The sequence below is a fragment of the Drosophila santomea genome, chromosome 2R (assembly GCF_016746245.2).
Source record: "Drosophila santomea strain STO CAGO 1482 chromosome 2R, Prin_Dsan_1.1, whole genome shotgun sequence".
NCBI classification, from domain to species: domain Eukaryota; kingdom Metazoa; phylum Arthropoda; class Insecta; order Diptera; family Drosophilidae; genus Drosophila; species Drosophila santomea.
The window spans coordinates 20873123-20889089 of record NC_053017.2 but is presented as its reverse complement, the minus strand read 5'-3'; the positions used below and the strand labels follow the sequence as shown (position 1 = coordinate 20889089).

The following is a 15967-nucleotide window of genomic DNA, read 5'->3' as shown; positions in this document are numbered from 1 at the left end:
GGCAATGTCTTGCTGATGTGTGGTTCTCCTGTGTCATTTGCCTGCGGAATCAGGCTAAAAAGTGTCTCTGCGGTTTGCTTTGTTTATGACAATTTATTGGTCGCCAACATTAATTAAACGGCAATCAAGGTCAGGAAACCGCAATTAAATTGCGACCAGATAGTTGAGAAAAACCATTCACATGCAAAGTGAAATGTGTGGACTCTGGCCAACCCAATTTTCCGTCCAAAAAGGGTTCGTTTGTAAGACCTCTGAAGTGAAGTTCACCTTTTGGCAAAAGTTTGCACACTGCATGCAGTTTATTTGCTTCATTTGAGCTGCTGACTGCATGAATCGAGTTTCGTACTGGCTCTGCCAACAATTTTATCCACTGAAATAAATCGCCGATTAAGCTTAAGTGGAAGCAAAAGCAAGTTTAACTACAGGAAAATTGGAGCTATACTCGTATTCTGTTGGAGAAGTCCGTGCCATTTGTATTTTTCCCATGTCTCCAAATTTGCAATTGAGTACGAGCATTGCAAGAAAAAAAAAGGCGTAAACATGAAAACAAGGGAAAAAAAGAAAAATGTTGAATGGAACTATTTCCGGTTCATTGGTTGGCAAATATTTGCTACATTTGTTAGTCGTGAAAGCGGAAGAGATATCTATGGAGCCCAGAAACTCATGACAATTGCGGCAAGATAAATGTGCCCAGCGATGCGCGTGATTATTAATATTATTTTTCAATTTTTAGCCAAATTCCATACTGAATTTGCGAAATTTCATTCAAACCATTGAGTTCCGCAAAGTGCTGCAAACTCGAGCTCGAATGGAATTTGAATCTGAATCCTGGGAGTCGCTGCGCAAACAGAAGGCCATGAATCAAGTTGAGGACAGCAGCCCCTGGCCAAACAATCAGTGCCCCCCTGGACAGCTGGCTACTTCTACTCCTGATCCCCCCCTGAACTTGATTTGCACTCTGGGGCCTGAGCACTTGCTCCTGTGGATAAACGTTGGACTTGCTTGGACGAATCCCCGTCCAGTTTTCCCCCCTTTCCCGTCAGAACTAGGAAACTAATGAGTGGGTGGACCATCCCTTCACTCCACCCAAAGTCATAATCACATGAACACAGACGAGGAGCAGCAGGTGCATAAGTCATGAGGCTTTTAGCGAATGGGATGGAATGGAGGGTGCCGACTGTAATTTGCTATTAATGGAGCGCACAGCCGAGAGATTATAAGCGAATTTCAAAAAATATAAGCTCTAATGTCAACCAATTAGATGTGCACTGGCAGAACACCAGCCAAGTAATAAATGGCACAATTCATATCATTTTACTGGCATATTCACAAAGGGGGATGTAGAACCTCTTTGAAGAACGATGTTCATGAGTCATGTTTTCAAGTGTGAAAATATGTTGAAAAGACAACTCGCTCTTATCGTGGCGCTTGTGGTTACTAATGATGAGCAGTGCTTTTCATTTTTACACAGATGCGATTCCGGAAAATACGCCCCCGGCTTGTTTTTGTCTCAATGATAAGCGCAAAGTGGTGGTTCAGACGAATTTCACTAATTGGCAGGCGATAAGCAAAGTGTCCGAGAAAAGGGGAAATGCATGTAATTGACTCTGCCGCCGCTGAGGGGGCCATAAAAGCAGGTGATGAGCGGCGGGTTCCGGCCACAGTTAACGTGAATCTCGGCCAGCTCGAAGACGATGGACGCGAAAACTTTGATGCTGCTGAGCGCAGCCGTGGCCATATTCGCCTGCCACACGATCGCACAGCCACATTACGTTGAGGAGGAATCGGAGGAGGATTCAGAGGAATGGTGTCCGCCCAATGGCAACAATACCAACAATAATAACAACACCAATAATAATCCAAATAAAACCGAACACGACTCCGCCCTGTGCGCCAATTTCCAGCACATTCGCGATATGATCAATCAGACGGTGCTGCTCAATCTGATCGAGGTGCACTACAATTGCGACCTGAAGTTCCGCCGCGCCATGCGGTACTACAACACGCCCGGATTCGAGAAGACCACCCAGCAGCTCACGGATACGAATGCCTACCACACCGTTCTCCGGGAACTGCAGTCGGAGAGCGTGGATGTCGCCGACATCGAGACCGTTGCCGATATCTTCCACTGCATCATACTGCCCGTCCGCAAGCCCGACCGCAACTGCGACTGCAAGGCCGTGAGGCACCACACCTTCGTTGGCGACCTGCTCGCCATCATGCCGCAGCAGGAGGTGCACAACTACGTGGCACAGTCGCGGGCGAACCTCACCAACTTTGGCAACTTCACCCGCGCGGTGGTCTCCAAGGAATTCCAGGCCACGCTGAAGGCCAACATTGTGAGTAGATCACGCTATGTCCTTGCCACTCCACTCGTGCTGCATATAATAGGCTGAATGCAAAGCATTCCAATCATTTTATTCACACGAGCGTGGCAGTGTAGTTTCCACCGCCTTGTTCCTCATTCTCGCCCCAATTGTCCTGCAGAACAAACGCGACGTGGTGAAGCCACTGCGCACCCTGCGCAAGAACGGCTGGAACATCCCGGAGCTGCTCCGCGCCATGCTGACCATCTTCCAGTGGTGAGTGGAGCACTCGCAGCTGGAGTGCGAAGTATTCAGTGTGCCCCCCCCCCATTGTATGTAAGCCCAATAAAGCAACAAGTGAAAGGAAAGCGTTCCGCAGAGGCACTCACGCTTGACACCTGTCCATTTCGTGGTGGGTGTGGGAGTTGGGAGGTGGGAGGTGGGAGTGGGTGGTGCAATTAACACCCGTTGTGCCCGGCAGGACATCTTCGCCTTCAGCGGTCTCCATCCGCCGTAATTGACATCCATTCGTGACTGCAGCGGAAGTGTCGAGGAAGGAAGGATTCGTGTTGGAGATAATCAATCAAAGACTTTTCGCGTGGGTTCTGTGCGCGTTTTGTTCTTTTCACCCCATTTTCATTTTCAGCTCATTTTCATTTCCAGGAAAACTACAAGTTGGCTACAATTTTCTTGAAGCCACTTTGCATTATTAATTGGGGAGGTCTTGAATGTTTGAAGAGGAAATCAAAGTTCCAATTTGAAGTCGTATTAAAGACTTTACTTCTATGTAGTATTTCCAACTTAAAACTTAAAGCATAGTAGTCACCGTCTTTACTAACCGTTTTGTAGTTGAGGCCGCCCGTCGATTGCGAGTGCTTTCCCATTAAGGACAGCCCTCCTTTGCCACTTGGGTGTCCCAGCTGGGTATTTGATTTGCCATCAGTCTTCCGCATTTTAGGCCAACGTATTTCAGCCATCGACGGAAGTGGCTTATCGGATGGTTATCGGGATTTGTGGGCCGCTTGGCGGCACTTGGCAAACGAATTAAGACTCGTTACACTTTCATAGCTCGCGCTCAATTTGCGAGCTGCCAGCTGGCGGGGGGTTAGACCCCCAGCTCCTTTGATCCTTCGGCGAGGACTCTACCTATGCAGTCGTGCAATTTGAGCGGCACAAATGCCTGCTCATGGCAATTGATTTACGCCTGCGACGTGACTTCATTTCGGAGCAGGACACGGATTTGGATTCCGACTCGGATTCGGGGCTACAGCACCTGTTGTCGTCCTGGCTTTTATTAAATTAACAAAGTAACAATCTCACTGCCAGGCGTTTGTGTGTGGGCGTGCCTATCCTGTGCAGGCCAAAGTCGATGCCATTATGCATTATAACTGTATAAACAAATCGTGAGCGTGCCACGCCCACCGCCCCCGCCCGAAGTACGTGCCTCGCAGAGCAGCAAGAAAAAAACCCACTCGAGTCCTCGAATCTGGCAGCTCCAACCTGAAACGTGGAACGTGCACCATGGACCCCCCGGCTCGTGTGTCAATCAAGTTAAATGTTAATGAATTACTCGGCATCGAAACAAGGATATGCTGACAGGACCAAGGAGAGTGAGTCCGCCACTTGTTTTTCTTTCTACACACTCCGGTTTTTCCCCGCCTCCAGCTGCGGTTCGGCTGACTAGTGGCTAGGTCCTTGGCGAAGTGTGGTGCCTTTGGGCGGCTCAGGCTCAAATATACTAGTGTTATATGATACCAGAGAAAGTTGATCCTTGAATTGACAGATTTCGCATTAATTTTAAACCAATTTAGTAATACTGTTTTCAAAAGCAAGGCACTTAAAGGAGTCTGGGATTATGCAACAATATGTAATTTTTCATAGCCTACTTTTAGGTAGCTTATATGTAAGAGATGGCTGTTAAAGTGCACTTAGGCCGCCTCCATTACCACTTAAGGGGTATCCAGCTAGTCGAACCTCCACTGCAGTCGCTTTCACTGTCATTGCCATGGTCAGAGTGGAAAGACTTTCGCCTATCTGGCCGTGAGCCCGCCTGTCCGCGTCCTTCTTCCTTCTGACAGCGAACAGGGGCGAAATAAATCGTTGCATACTTACGTGGGCAAACAATTTGCGCCCTCGTCTTCGCCTGCGAAAATCGAGAATGCGGGCACTACGCGTAGCTACGTGTCATTGAATTCATTACGCCGTCAGCCCTGTTATTTTTTCCATTTCCTCGGGGCGCATGCACTAGATTAAACGGGCAAAAACCAAAAACACCAGCATAGTCAAGCAAAAAGGTGAATAAGAAAAACAACAGCGCAGCAGCGATTTGCCTGTTGAAATGAAATAATTAATTAACGCTGTCGTTGCCCGAATCGTGATTTGCTTGCCAAACAACGCCCGTGTGTATCTGTGATGTGTGCCAGCGTCACACCAGTCAAAAGGTCGAACACCATGCAAATGGCAAATGGTGTGTTTATTTTTGCAGCGCCAGCGTATTTACATTCGTCACTAATAAGGCCGCATTCCGGCTTTTTTGATGCGTTCCGACAAGAAGATGCATCTGGCGGATGCTATGGAGATAGATACGGCAATCGCTTTAAATCAAACCAGTGTAATTAAGCCGTCGGAGGGAAAACCAATTATTGCATCACTTTTAATGAATTATACATCCGCAAAGCGCGAAATAAAAAATGCACTGAAAAGGGAAAATTAATTAGTGAAATGCCCTTTGTGGTGAACCAATATTAGCACTGGAAAAGTATTTAACTCGTGAATAATGCACGAAAATAGATTAAAACGCTTTTTTAATCGCAAATTATAACAGATATAATTATATTCGAATTAAACAACTAATAATGTGCCATATTAAGCTTGTTGATTTATAAATCAAATTAAATCACAAAGTCTATTCAGTGTATTCCCGCATTTACCGCATTCCCTTCGCCCCTTGGGCCTAAAGAATCGCAGGCAAATTTGCCATTGCGCAATTTATAGAGAATCGTTACCAATTGTTGGCTTGATTTGTTTTCAAATTTTATTATGGTAACGAACGCAGCTCGGCTACAAATGCGATTTGAGTCGATTGATTTCCACCAACAGCTCGATGGCCAAGTGCAATGTGCAATATGCTGGCTCCTCAGCCTTCCAAGGACTCGGCTCCAAATCGAGTTTCGAAAGAGGAGCAGGACGTTGTCTCTCGCAGGATAGTCTCTGTTTGGTATATGTTCACATATACATTTAATTATTACATAAAACCGAACTCGCTTTGCAAACTAGCAGATCGAATCGCCTGGAATGGCCCATGTCCTGTTTGCTCCTGAGAGCAGCTCCTTTTCTCCTCTTCGAGGGCCATTACTTTCGCTCGCCCTTTGTGTCGTGCTATTGGGAATTGGAGCTGGTCTGAAGTGCGCTAAAATAATGTGTTTCGTTGATAAAATTCTTCCCACTCAGTGCTCTCATAACACTTCGGATTTATGGCCCGTGCTATCGGTGCTGCTCCCTCCGACGAATCCGAGTCCGAATCCGTATCCGAATCGAATTGGGAAAGTGAAACCGCACGGGCCAGTGGCCATAAATAAATGTGGAGTATCAGCTAGCAAATCTCATTACTTGGACCCCGGCCATCTTGGCCGGCGAGGAATCGATGAAGCTCCCAGCTGGCATACAGCCAACCAGCCAACCATCCAACCCAATCCCGTCCAGAAGCCGCTTATCTGCGGCGGGAGATTGGCCAGCCGGAGTGCATATCCCGAATACGAATTCCCCAGATGAATAATTCGAGGCATTGCAAGATTTCGCAGTGGCAATTCGATTCGATCGGCTTCACACTCTTAACGAGCGTGTTTAAGTGAAATTTGCGGCGGCCAATAATGTATAAATTAATAGCCTTCATTCGAGTTCCGCGAGTGCGAAAGGACGCAGGACATGGCAGTTGCGATGAACTGATTTTCGCCAAACGTGAATTATTTAATGAGCCAGCGAAAAAGTATGAAAAGTATGAGGTTTACCTGATGGTGCGATACTCTGTGCACTTGACAATGAGTTAAGTAAAGAGTAATTTTTGTTTTTGATGAATGTAAATTAATTTAAAGCCCTTTGTGACTGTTTCTTTTCGCATTCGCATGCCGTGAAATGTGGCAGCCGAGATAATAGCCCAGTTTAATACCATAAATGTTTTACAAGTGAAGCAGCTCCTTCAGTTGGCAGCAGGCCAATGCATTTTCCGCAAAAAGAGCCATGAAAAGTGGCAGACAATGGAAGAGCAGTGAAAAATGTGAGGAAACTATAAGTCCCCTGCGAACTTTCCAAATAATAATGGAATGGCCATCTTTGGCAAATGCCCTAATTATCAGTTAGAGCGCACACTTGCCACACACATCGGGGCACTGGAATAGTTTTGGCCCGGTCGGCGCGGTCGTGAGATGAGCTCAAGTTTGGCCAACTCCAGCCAGCAGGAATATTATTATTTTTTCTGTTGACTCTTATCTCGGCTACCAACTACTTTCGCCGGCAGGAGGAGGGGAAAGCCGGAATCCTTGTGGCCTCTAGAGTGGCCATGCGGGCGTTGCTTTTCTAACCAGCGCAAATATTTTAACCTACAGGCCAGGACAAAAACCGGAAAAGCCGGGCTAAAGGAGACTGCGGGGTTGGCCAAGTAAATAAATGTTTCCGAGATAAACTGGCGCTTTGTGTGCCGATTCACTTGCCCTGCTCTCCTGTTTCGCCTTAAAGCCTTAAAGAGTTCCAAGTCGCAGAGTCGCCGAGTTTTTTGCACTTTGCATGCAAACGCTGAAAATCCGCAGCATGCCAATATGGCAGCTCCAAAGGACTCCCTTTTGGGAAACCCTCGATTGTGTGTCCTGCTGGCTACGTGACTTTGGCACGCGTCGCGTTCCGTCTGCTGACCCACGACCATTTCCCATTGTTGGTCATTAATTTGAAGGCAAGTGTGTGTTTGGGGCTAAGCCGTCGAACGCGCGCCTTTCGTCACCAAACAGCACGCGTTTAGTGGTAGTAGTTCGTTCGCAGGACAGGGTGATCATGTGATCACCTGCGTAGCTATACTGGGTATCCAAAGGTATGGCAATCTAGTGAGCAGTTACTGATAAATATGCTGATGCTCTAATACCTTTTATGCACGCACCTATTACTAGAAGTAAGCGAGGTGGAGCACCCTGTTGGGGCATATGCTCGGACCACTTTGTCATCCGACTCACGTAGGGGACGCACGTATGGCAGCCACTGAAAGGATTGTCCGCGCTCCGGTCAAGCTTGGCCCCGGTCCGGTCCTTGGCCATCAGCTCGATTAGATGTTGTGGCCTGGCTGCGTCCTTGCGGTCATGTTTTGTGGATTCAACCTAGCTGACCGTCTGGTCTGGCCATTTCCCTCTCTGGGAGTTTGGCAGTGGGAGTGGGAGGATTAGAAGTAAGTGTCGGAGGGCCGAGAAGCGTTAAAAAATGTTTTAGCAGCGCATTTTTGAGGTTAACAGCTCGCACGTGCTGGCCAAAAAGGAAAGGGGTTAGCAGGGGTTTGTTAGCGGGGATTTGGCCAAAAAGGTGGCGACAATGGCGTCGAGTGCTGAGAGCACTGGGCCAAAAGATTTATCTAGCCTGGCAGTACGTACGTGATGGCAACAATTGTGTCAACCGCCGGAATGCCCGAATGCCCGAATGCCAGAATGCCTGAGTGCCGGACTGCCGTGAAATATGAGGAATATGAGGTACATGAGGAATATGTTCGAGTGTGTTTCGCACAGCCAAGTGGGGATGTCTTGTAAATCTCGATTAAATCTCCGGCAGACGTGTGCTCCTCGGAAAGACAAATAAACTGCAATCGTCGGGGCATAAATCCTAATTCCATTTTGATTATCTGCCTCCGGGGGGCCGAGTGGCTTTGGGGCAATCGCTGCAGCTGTCTGGAGGCCCAACAAATGCCTAATGTGGCTGGGAGCCACTGCTATCTGCACTGCCATCGTATGCTCCACTTTCAAATCCCAGATGCAGAGCCGACTCCTCCACTGTCCTCAAGTCCCAATTTCCCAGACGAGCATTAACGAACATTTCCTTTGCCTGCACAGTAAGAAAGGCTGGCACTCCAATACCCTTTGTTAAATCTAATCAACTTTAAGGTAACTTCAAGAGAATCCAATGATATAAATCTATTCAACTTTTAGGTAAATTCAAGTGCTTCAGATACTGCTTCAGTTAAAATCAATTGTGTATTTATTCAAACGAATTCTAAGTACTTTATTGTTTCAGTGCCAGGTACCACGATGCAATCGAAACCCTTTGGATAACCGAAAGTCAAGGCAAAACCTGCTCCATTGAATCCGTGCAGCCATTAACATTTACGATTTCGCATCCGGGGGACACCCCATCCTCCCCATCCCCATTCCCTCCCACTCACACACTCACTAGCAAACCAGATGGTTGCCATCAAGGATTGGATGTGGATGGAATACAGGTTCGGTTCGCAGATTGGTAGGCGTTTAACTGGCGATGGCAGCTGAAACACATCCTGTGATATGTGAAGTGAGGGAAAATGCATTGCAATTCTGGAAATCGACGAGGACTCTCTATTTGTTTGCAGTTCATCTGGCACCGGGAGTGGTGGAGCCTGTTGGCCCGGTGTGATCCCCTTAGTGAGCCAGTGGGCCGGAAAGCGGCCAAAGACTTGCAGCCAGCCAGCTGGGCCAGCTTGTGTCTAAAGTTTTGCATTTTAATAGCCTCTTAACTGCCGACCATTTGCACACTGTTTGCTTATGTTGCCCCACAGGTCGGAAGCTCTGAGTGGTGGCTGTCCTTCAGCCCAGTCCTTTTGGCCAGGTGTGGCTTGGCTCTGCCCCCTGAGATTTGCATGAGATTGCATTTTCAACTTGGCCAATTTTCGATTCATTGTAGGCGCTTAGCCCCGCTTCCCCTGGAGTGAACTTGGATTTGATTCCATCGCAACGCATGCACGTCAGTTGGTTTGGTTTTGGATTTGGGCTTGGCATAGAGTTTGTGGCCAGTAATAGTTTAATTGTTTCTGCAATCAACTGAGGTTGCATTGCCCAGATGCCAAAGTGAACCACAATCTGGGAGCAGATTGTCGACGTTAGCTCAGCAAATCGCTTAAAAGCGATTGGTTTTTGGAGCCGAGGCTGCTGGCCTCATTAAAATAAGCTTACTTAAGCTAATTCTGGCTATCTAGTTATTCGAGATACTTAAAAATAGATAAACTACTTAACTGCATGACATCAGGCTTAAAGTGAATTGATGTCAGGGGGATTTTGCATGGCCTCTGCTGTCTGCTGTTTTAATGACAGCCATTTGGCTTGATGTGTGGCCAACAAGAGGAGTTCCATCATCATCAGGAGCACTGCTGCCAGCGCCAAGTCACGTTCTGGCTTGAATTTTCTTCGCTACTTGCTTTCTTTCAGGTTTTTTCCCAGTTTCACCCCAGAGATCCCCACTTTCTGGCCGCTTTTCCCGTGGAAGATTCGTGACGCGACGAGTTGCCACGCTAATGCACGCCCTGCAAAGTATGCAATAAATCTGGCGTTGGCTTGGGGCCACCTGTGCATGTGTAGGTGTGTGTGTGTGTGTGTGTGGGGGGGGGGGGGAAGAGAAAGGATTCACTGTCATCTGTCTATCAGAAGCATTAACAGCTTTTACTTACTTCATGGCAGTCGCTTTAACACTTGCCACAACAGCAAATACGACCATCTAGGCCAGAGAATGCCGCGATTTTCCAGGCATGCGACAAAATGTTTGCTTAATAATTTCCTGCCACCACACTTGTCTTTGTTGCCACGCATCCAGCGGACGCCACTACAGCCACCACATGAAAGAAGCCGCCGGGTAAACAAGTAACCCCGTCCCGCCAGTCTGGGGCTTAAATCCTTTCGGCTATGGGTCACCCCTTCCTGTGGTCAGGGGGAATGTGCGAGGATGCCTTGGGATGCCCGGCACGTTTTGGTTCGTTGAAAACTTCAAACTGCCGCCGGTAAAAATCAAATTGAATTAGCCCATGTGAAGGGTAAGCGAAAAGGTGCGTTTACCGTATGGATTGCGGTTTATTCAACACAATTCTGTATTAACTTAGAGCTAACTTAGAGCTATTTTCATGTTTCAGTTTCTCAGTTTCACTTAGTTTTAAGTTAAGATTACTTATACATATATGTATATTTCAGATGATTAATTAGGTTTGCCAGCTCTGATCATATTGGGGTACCGTACCCAGGTTCGCCTTGCAGACGGGGCACGAGTGATGGATCTCGTTGAAGCTGTCGAGGATGCAGGGTATCAGCCAGCATCCCATGCCGCAGGTGGTGAACAACACAATGCCCGAGGCCACGTAGGCGATCGTTCGCCGCCGCACCTTGGTGGTCGTCTCGATCTCGTCGTGGCACAGTGGACAGATCATCAACGAAGATGTATTCCGCGGGAGCAGCGTCGTGGTGCTCTGCGATCTGCGTGGTGCCCAGCCCATGGCCTCCTCATACGAAGGCGGGGGTGTGCTGGACACCTGGGCGTGGGAACTCATGTTTTATACTCTTTCACAGTCTCAACTTGTTTCCACTTAATGCTTCACTTAATGTGTTTCACTTAATGTGGGAGCTTAAAGCAAACTAGTTTTCTGGATTAGCACTGCTGAGTTCTTGATAAGCAACTAATAATACTTCCAAGAAAGCTACACCCGGAACAATTTTTATATAACATTAGAAGAACTATTTATTTTAATAGTTTCATTTGTTCCTAAGAATACGTGTTTGACATATTCGAACTTGTATAATCACTTTACATGTTACTAGCACTTTTAAGCCATTAGTTTACATTTTAGTAGCACTTTAAACCAAATACATTTCAAATAAATGCCACTTTAAAACAATTTCTTTAAGCACCTAGTCCGGATTTGCGAAAGTCAACCACTTAAGGCGAAGGCTCGGAGTAAACTGATTTATGAACTTGCATTGCTGAGCTCTTTCCACATTTGATAAGCAACTTCGCAGAGCGCGAATAATATAATAATTCTGTGAAATCGAGTGTTTCAACCGATTACATTTTCTAGGTAATGCACAAAAGAGAGGAGAAAAAATACTGATAACATGTATAATTGGATTATATTGCACAACTTTTGAAGTGTATGAGCTACGTAGTCCAGGGTACTTTATATTTCGGATATTTACTATTATCGCTTTTATTTCTTATCGCTCGCGTTTTAAAGAAACTCTTTGCATGACTAATCTGTTAATAGGCATGAAAGTTATGTGGAACTGCTTTCAATGGCACAGAGCAACTGAGCAACAGAGCACTACCTATTTTTCATTCATTTTACAAACCTTTGAAACCGATCATTTACAGCATTTCTTGGCTATAAATTAAATGCTTAATTTACTTAAAGCCAAGCGAAGGGCAAAAAGCCGAAATGGATTCAATCCGAGGCAAATTGCTGTATCTCAACTGTTCTTTAAAGAGCCCACAAGCGATAAATTCGATTTGTGCAAATAAACGAGTAAAGCAATCGGCATTTAGCTATTAAGCCCACGAATTTGCATATGTGCCACAAGACGCACAGTCATCCGTTGGAATTCAATAAATGCGAGACTCATCCATCACTGTCAACTTAAGCTGCATGCGGGCCGAGCTTTAATGTCGCCTTAAACGCTCCGCTTAAAGCACCGACCGAATGTCAAATGTGCCGTGTGTTGTGCTAATGAAATATGGACAACACACACCCCCTTACACACTCACTCACACACACACATGCGCGCAAAGAGACACACACTGACGGCTACGGCGACTGGGAGCATTGCGTATACGCAGTGGGGACCCGGCGAGTTGAGCAAATATGTGTGTGGTGGCATCAACTTATCGATGCTGTCAATGAATTTCAGAGGCAAGTGTCTGAAATGAAATTTTTCCTAAGGCCAGTTGCACATGCTGGCAGGCAAAATTCAAATTCAAATTTTTCGAAAGCAATTACTCACGATGCTTTGATGTGGCGGCTCAGTTGCTTTGAACTCCCGCCGCCAAGCCAATAAGACGTATATAAATACTTGTGTGTATATATAGAGTAAAAATGAGCAACAAAGCGGGAATGCCTAGAATGCAGGCACATTTTCGCCAGCTATTTCAATTTTGAATGTCTAGGTCTTCCACATTGGTCGAGGTAAGCGAGGAGTCCTGTCGCCAGAAAGCAGCTACACTTCAGCGGCCTTTAAGCGCCTTTATGGCTAATTAAATGAAACTGAACAGATCCGCCTTAATTGCCGGCGTCAGCAGGTGTATTAAGAATGAATAAAAACGTAGAACTGCGTGGGAATGTACAATGTTCATGGGTTTTTATTGTTTTTTATTGACTGCCATGTTCCAGGGCTTTTAATTAACTTTTCGTATCGCCATCGCCATGCGAACGGATTTTGTGGCGAAGCTTAGGGGTAGAAGGGTTTAAAGTAGCGAGAATGGTGCGAAATTTAAAATTCTGCTTATTCGCTCTCTCGTATTAATGTAATTTTGTATTTGTTTGCGCCGCACCACATGGCGTATGATTAATGCGCCGTCCGGGACTCGGCACATTTCATTAAATAAATTGTAATTTATCAAAAGCTATTCGCCCCTGGACCACAACCAACAAGCAGAAGCCAAAGCAAATCAAATAAATTACAGACAAGTTGAAAAACTTTGACCATTAAATGCCCCAAACCAAATAAGGCCAATGACGACGACTGGTCGTTGTTTTTATTTTTTCCAATCCGTCGGCCAGTTGTTTTATACGCCCCAGCATTTCATTGCAATTGATTTTTGGTGTCAGCTGCACGCTCACCCGGAGACAGACATGTCCTGCCACCAGGACCTCCAGTTCGCCCACTGCCGGCGTCGACAAATGCTGTGATGCTGTGGTTGCGGCTTAAGTTTGTCGGCAAATTGAAAACTTTGTTGGCTGTGGGCTCTTGGTTAACTTGAGGCTACGAGGGCAAAAAATAGCCCAAAAGCCCGAGCACATCAATACAACATTTTTCCGTCGTCATCCCCTCCGCCCCATCCTCAATCCGATTCCAGCCCATTCCCAAATAAACAACCAGGCGAACAAGCCGCCAAAACCAGAGGGCTCGGTCGCCTGTTGTGGCCATCCTGCTGATTGCATTAACCACCCAAGATGGAGTCAAACAATAACGAAAATTGGGGGGAATTGAAGGAAGTATCGAAGCGGGAAATACCCTATCGCCATGTGAAGCAGAATGTCCTTTGGGTGGCCATTATGTTCCGAACAAACAGGAGCTAGAAGTTTCATTAAATGTATTTACTTGCATATAGATTTATTTAACATATACTTATTAACTAGCAAATAGCGTATAGAAATAAGGCTCTAGTTATTAGCAGATTTAACAAAACAAGACGTCCTTTGAGCCGTTAAGTGCGTTCGAGAACTCAGCTTTTCGCACCGAGCATCCAAAGCTATTTCTAACCAACCAAATATAGCTGTTCTTAAGGTGGCAAGAGCGGCTTGCTTTTAATATAAATAAATAAACAGGCGGCTGTCCGAATGGATGGACGTGGCAGGCAAATCGAAGCTGGAAGCCCAATCCGTTAATAGAAAATGGAAACTGGCTTAAAAACCCTTAGCAGAATGGCTAGCCGAAATCGCCTGCTCCCGCATGGCAGGCGCTGTAGAAGGAGGGAGTTCTGGGTGGAGGATGCACCTGGACCGAGATGGTCTCCTCGTCCAGCTGGACGTCGGTGCTGGAGAAGGGCGAGGCGCCTGTTATCTGGCCGTAGAGCGGCTGCATCACCCGGATGGTGGCCACCCTCTCGCGCCAGGTGTGCCAGAAGTGCTGCTTGAAGATGTGGCCGCCGAACTCGAAGATGATCGGGTGCTCCAGAATGGCCAGAGGCTTACCCAGCGGCTGGACAATGTTCAGCATCATGAGGCAGCGCGTCGCCTTGCGAAAGAAGTGGAAGCGGATCAGCTGCAGTGGCAGCATGGTGACCAGCTCGAAGCTCTCGATCTCCGGATCCTGGCCGCGGTCCAGGAAGCCCGGCTCATCCTCGTACTTGGAGAAGTTGTCGCAGCCGAAGAGCAGGCGATTGCAGGTGAGGCCTATGTGGTACTGGCGCAGTCCCACGCCGCGGATGTCCACCAGGGTGAAGGGATTCTCCACCAGCACCGGCTCGTAGATCTCCTCGTATTCGGCGAGCAAAACTTTCTGCACTCGGAACATCCCCGCCAGCGACAGCGAGTTGGGCTGTAATTTAATTGAAATGTCAATCAAAGTTTCGCCCGTCTATTTGTTTTCTTTGAGTTGTCAACTGCTGTGGATTCCCCGGCCTGCTGCGGTATCGAAAACTATCCGGCCAAGTCGATTATATCGTCGCCATAGCCATCGCCATCGCCATTGCCATTGCCGCATCACCGAATGCAAATCACTGGACATCCGATGTCATTGCAGCGTCGAGGCTCAGTCCGCATTTGAATTTAAATTGGCATTCGCAGGAATGGCGATGGTGGAAAGTCACTTAGTATGCCTGATGGACTTAAATGCTTGCATTAGGTGCACTCAGTGGAAGGCAAATCGAAGTCAAAAAAGTGTTTGCTACCTGAATGGCGCTTAAAAAATTATAAAACATAACGGAAAGTATAAGCCCATCAATTTTTGATTTATGACCTTGCCTGCTCTTGGAGAACAGCTTCAAAGTGAAAACTTTCACTTTAATAATTTGAAAACCCCCGTATTACTGCACTGCACCTCATTGAACATCAATTTCCGAGATAATCACTTGTTGGCGCTGCTCGTAAAGTTTACCAATGCCCGACTTAAAGGACATTTCATTTCCGATATTTTCCACCCAGCCAGGATCCAACAAGTTGGCAGTTTTTGCCATCACAGTTCTCTGTTCGACATGGCTACAAGTTCCTGGCCATAATCTTGGCTTATGGACTGCCACAGTGCACATCTTTCGCTCTTCTTGTTCTGTCAGGGCAAACACATTTAAAATATTCTGATTTATGACAAACTTTCGCCGCCCGTTTGCAACTTTTCGCAGTTGCCATTTGGCACTTTCCACTTTCAAGTCCATGTCCTTGCGCTCACCATTTCCACCATTTTCTCTGGCTGCCGGCTGGCAATCGGTGGCGAATTATAAAAGAAAACTCCGGTCCTCGCGGGATGCGGGCTGCTGATGCTGCTCACTTTGTCAGCCATTTAATTTAGCCACGCTTGCAATTGCAATTCCAATTGCACTTGCAGTGGGAAAGCGGGAAAAGTGGGGAAAAGCTGGAGAAAGCTGGCGAGAACTAGGGGAGTTGGCTGGGGAAGCTGGCGAAAGAGTTGTAGTGCGAAGTACTGTGTCTAGTGGCATCTTTGCTGTTTTCAAAGTAATTAGTTTGAAGGAAATTACGAGTGCGGATGCCGTCGTGGATGCAGACGTATAGTTAAACATAACTTATGGCTGTCCTGCTCCTCCTGACTTATCGCATTTCCTTTCAGGCTTTTCTCTAAATACTGAATACTGAATGCCTTGCTTCTGCTGATTTGGCCAAATTCGACAGGGCATATCAAATTGCATCGCCTGCTTCGGTAATTCGCCATTGATGAAGTGTGGTGCAGGTCAACGTGGAGCTGTCACAAATCACACAGGATACATGGATTCCTAATGAAATCCTTAGTAGGATGGCCGTA

At 46.8% G+C, this 15967-nt stretch overlaps 3 protein-coding genes across 3 annotated transcripts; 1 reads left to right on the top strand and 2 right to left on the bottom strand.

Moving 5' to 3' along the window:
- The first annotated feature begins 1650 nt into the window (after positions 1-1650).
- On the top strand, positions 1651-2674 carry LOC120446657. Its single transcript, XM_039627729.1, has 2 exons — positions 1651-2339; positions 2488-2674. The coding sequence occupies exons 1-2, from the start codon at positions 1695-1697 to the stop codon at positions 2584-2586; spliced, it is 744 nt and encodes a 247-aa protein (XP_039483663.1). The 5' UTR covers positions 1651-1694; the 3' UTR covers positions 2587-2674.
- Positions 2675-10363: 7689 nt separating this feature from the next.
- On the bottom strand, positions 10364-11243 carry LOC120445593 (cell death-inducing p53-target protein 1). Its single transcript, XM_039626087.1, has one exon. The coding sequence runs from the start codon at positions 10831-10833 to the stop codon at positions 10489-10491; it is 345 nt and encodes a 114-aa protein (XP_039482021.1). The 5' UTR covers positions 10834-11243; the 3' UTR covers positions 10364-10488.
- Positions 11244-13580: 2337 nt separating this feature from the next.
- Positions 13581-14607, bottom strand: LOC120445638. The gene has a single exon (XM_039626180.1). The coding sequence runs from the start codon at positions 14507-14509 to the stop codon at positions 13922-13924; it is 588 nt and encodes a 195-aa protein (XP_039482114.1). The 5' UTR covers positions 14510-14607; the 3' UTR covers positions 13581-13921.
- Between the last annotated feature and the right edge of the window lie 1360 nt (positions 14608-15967).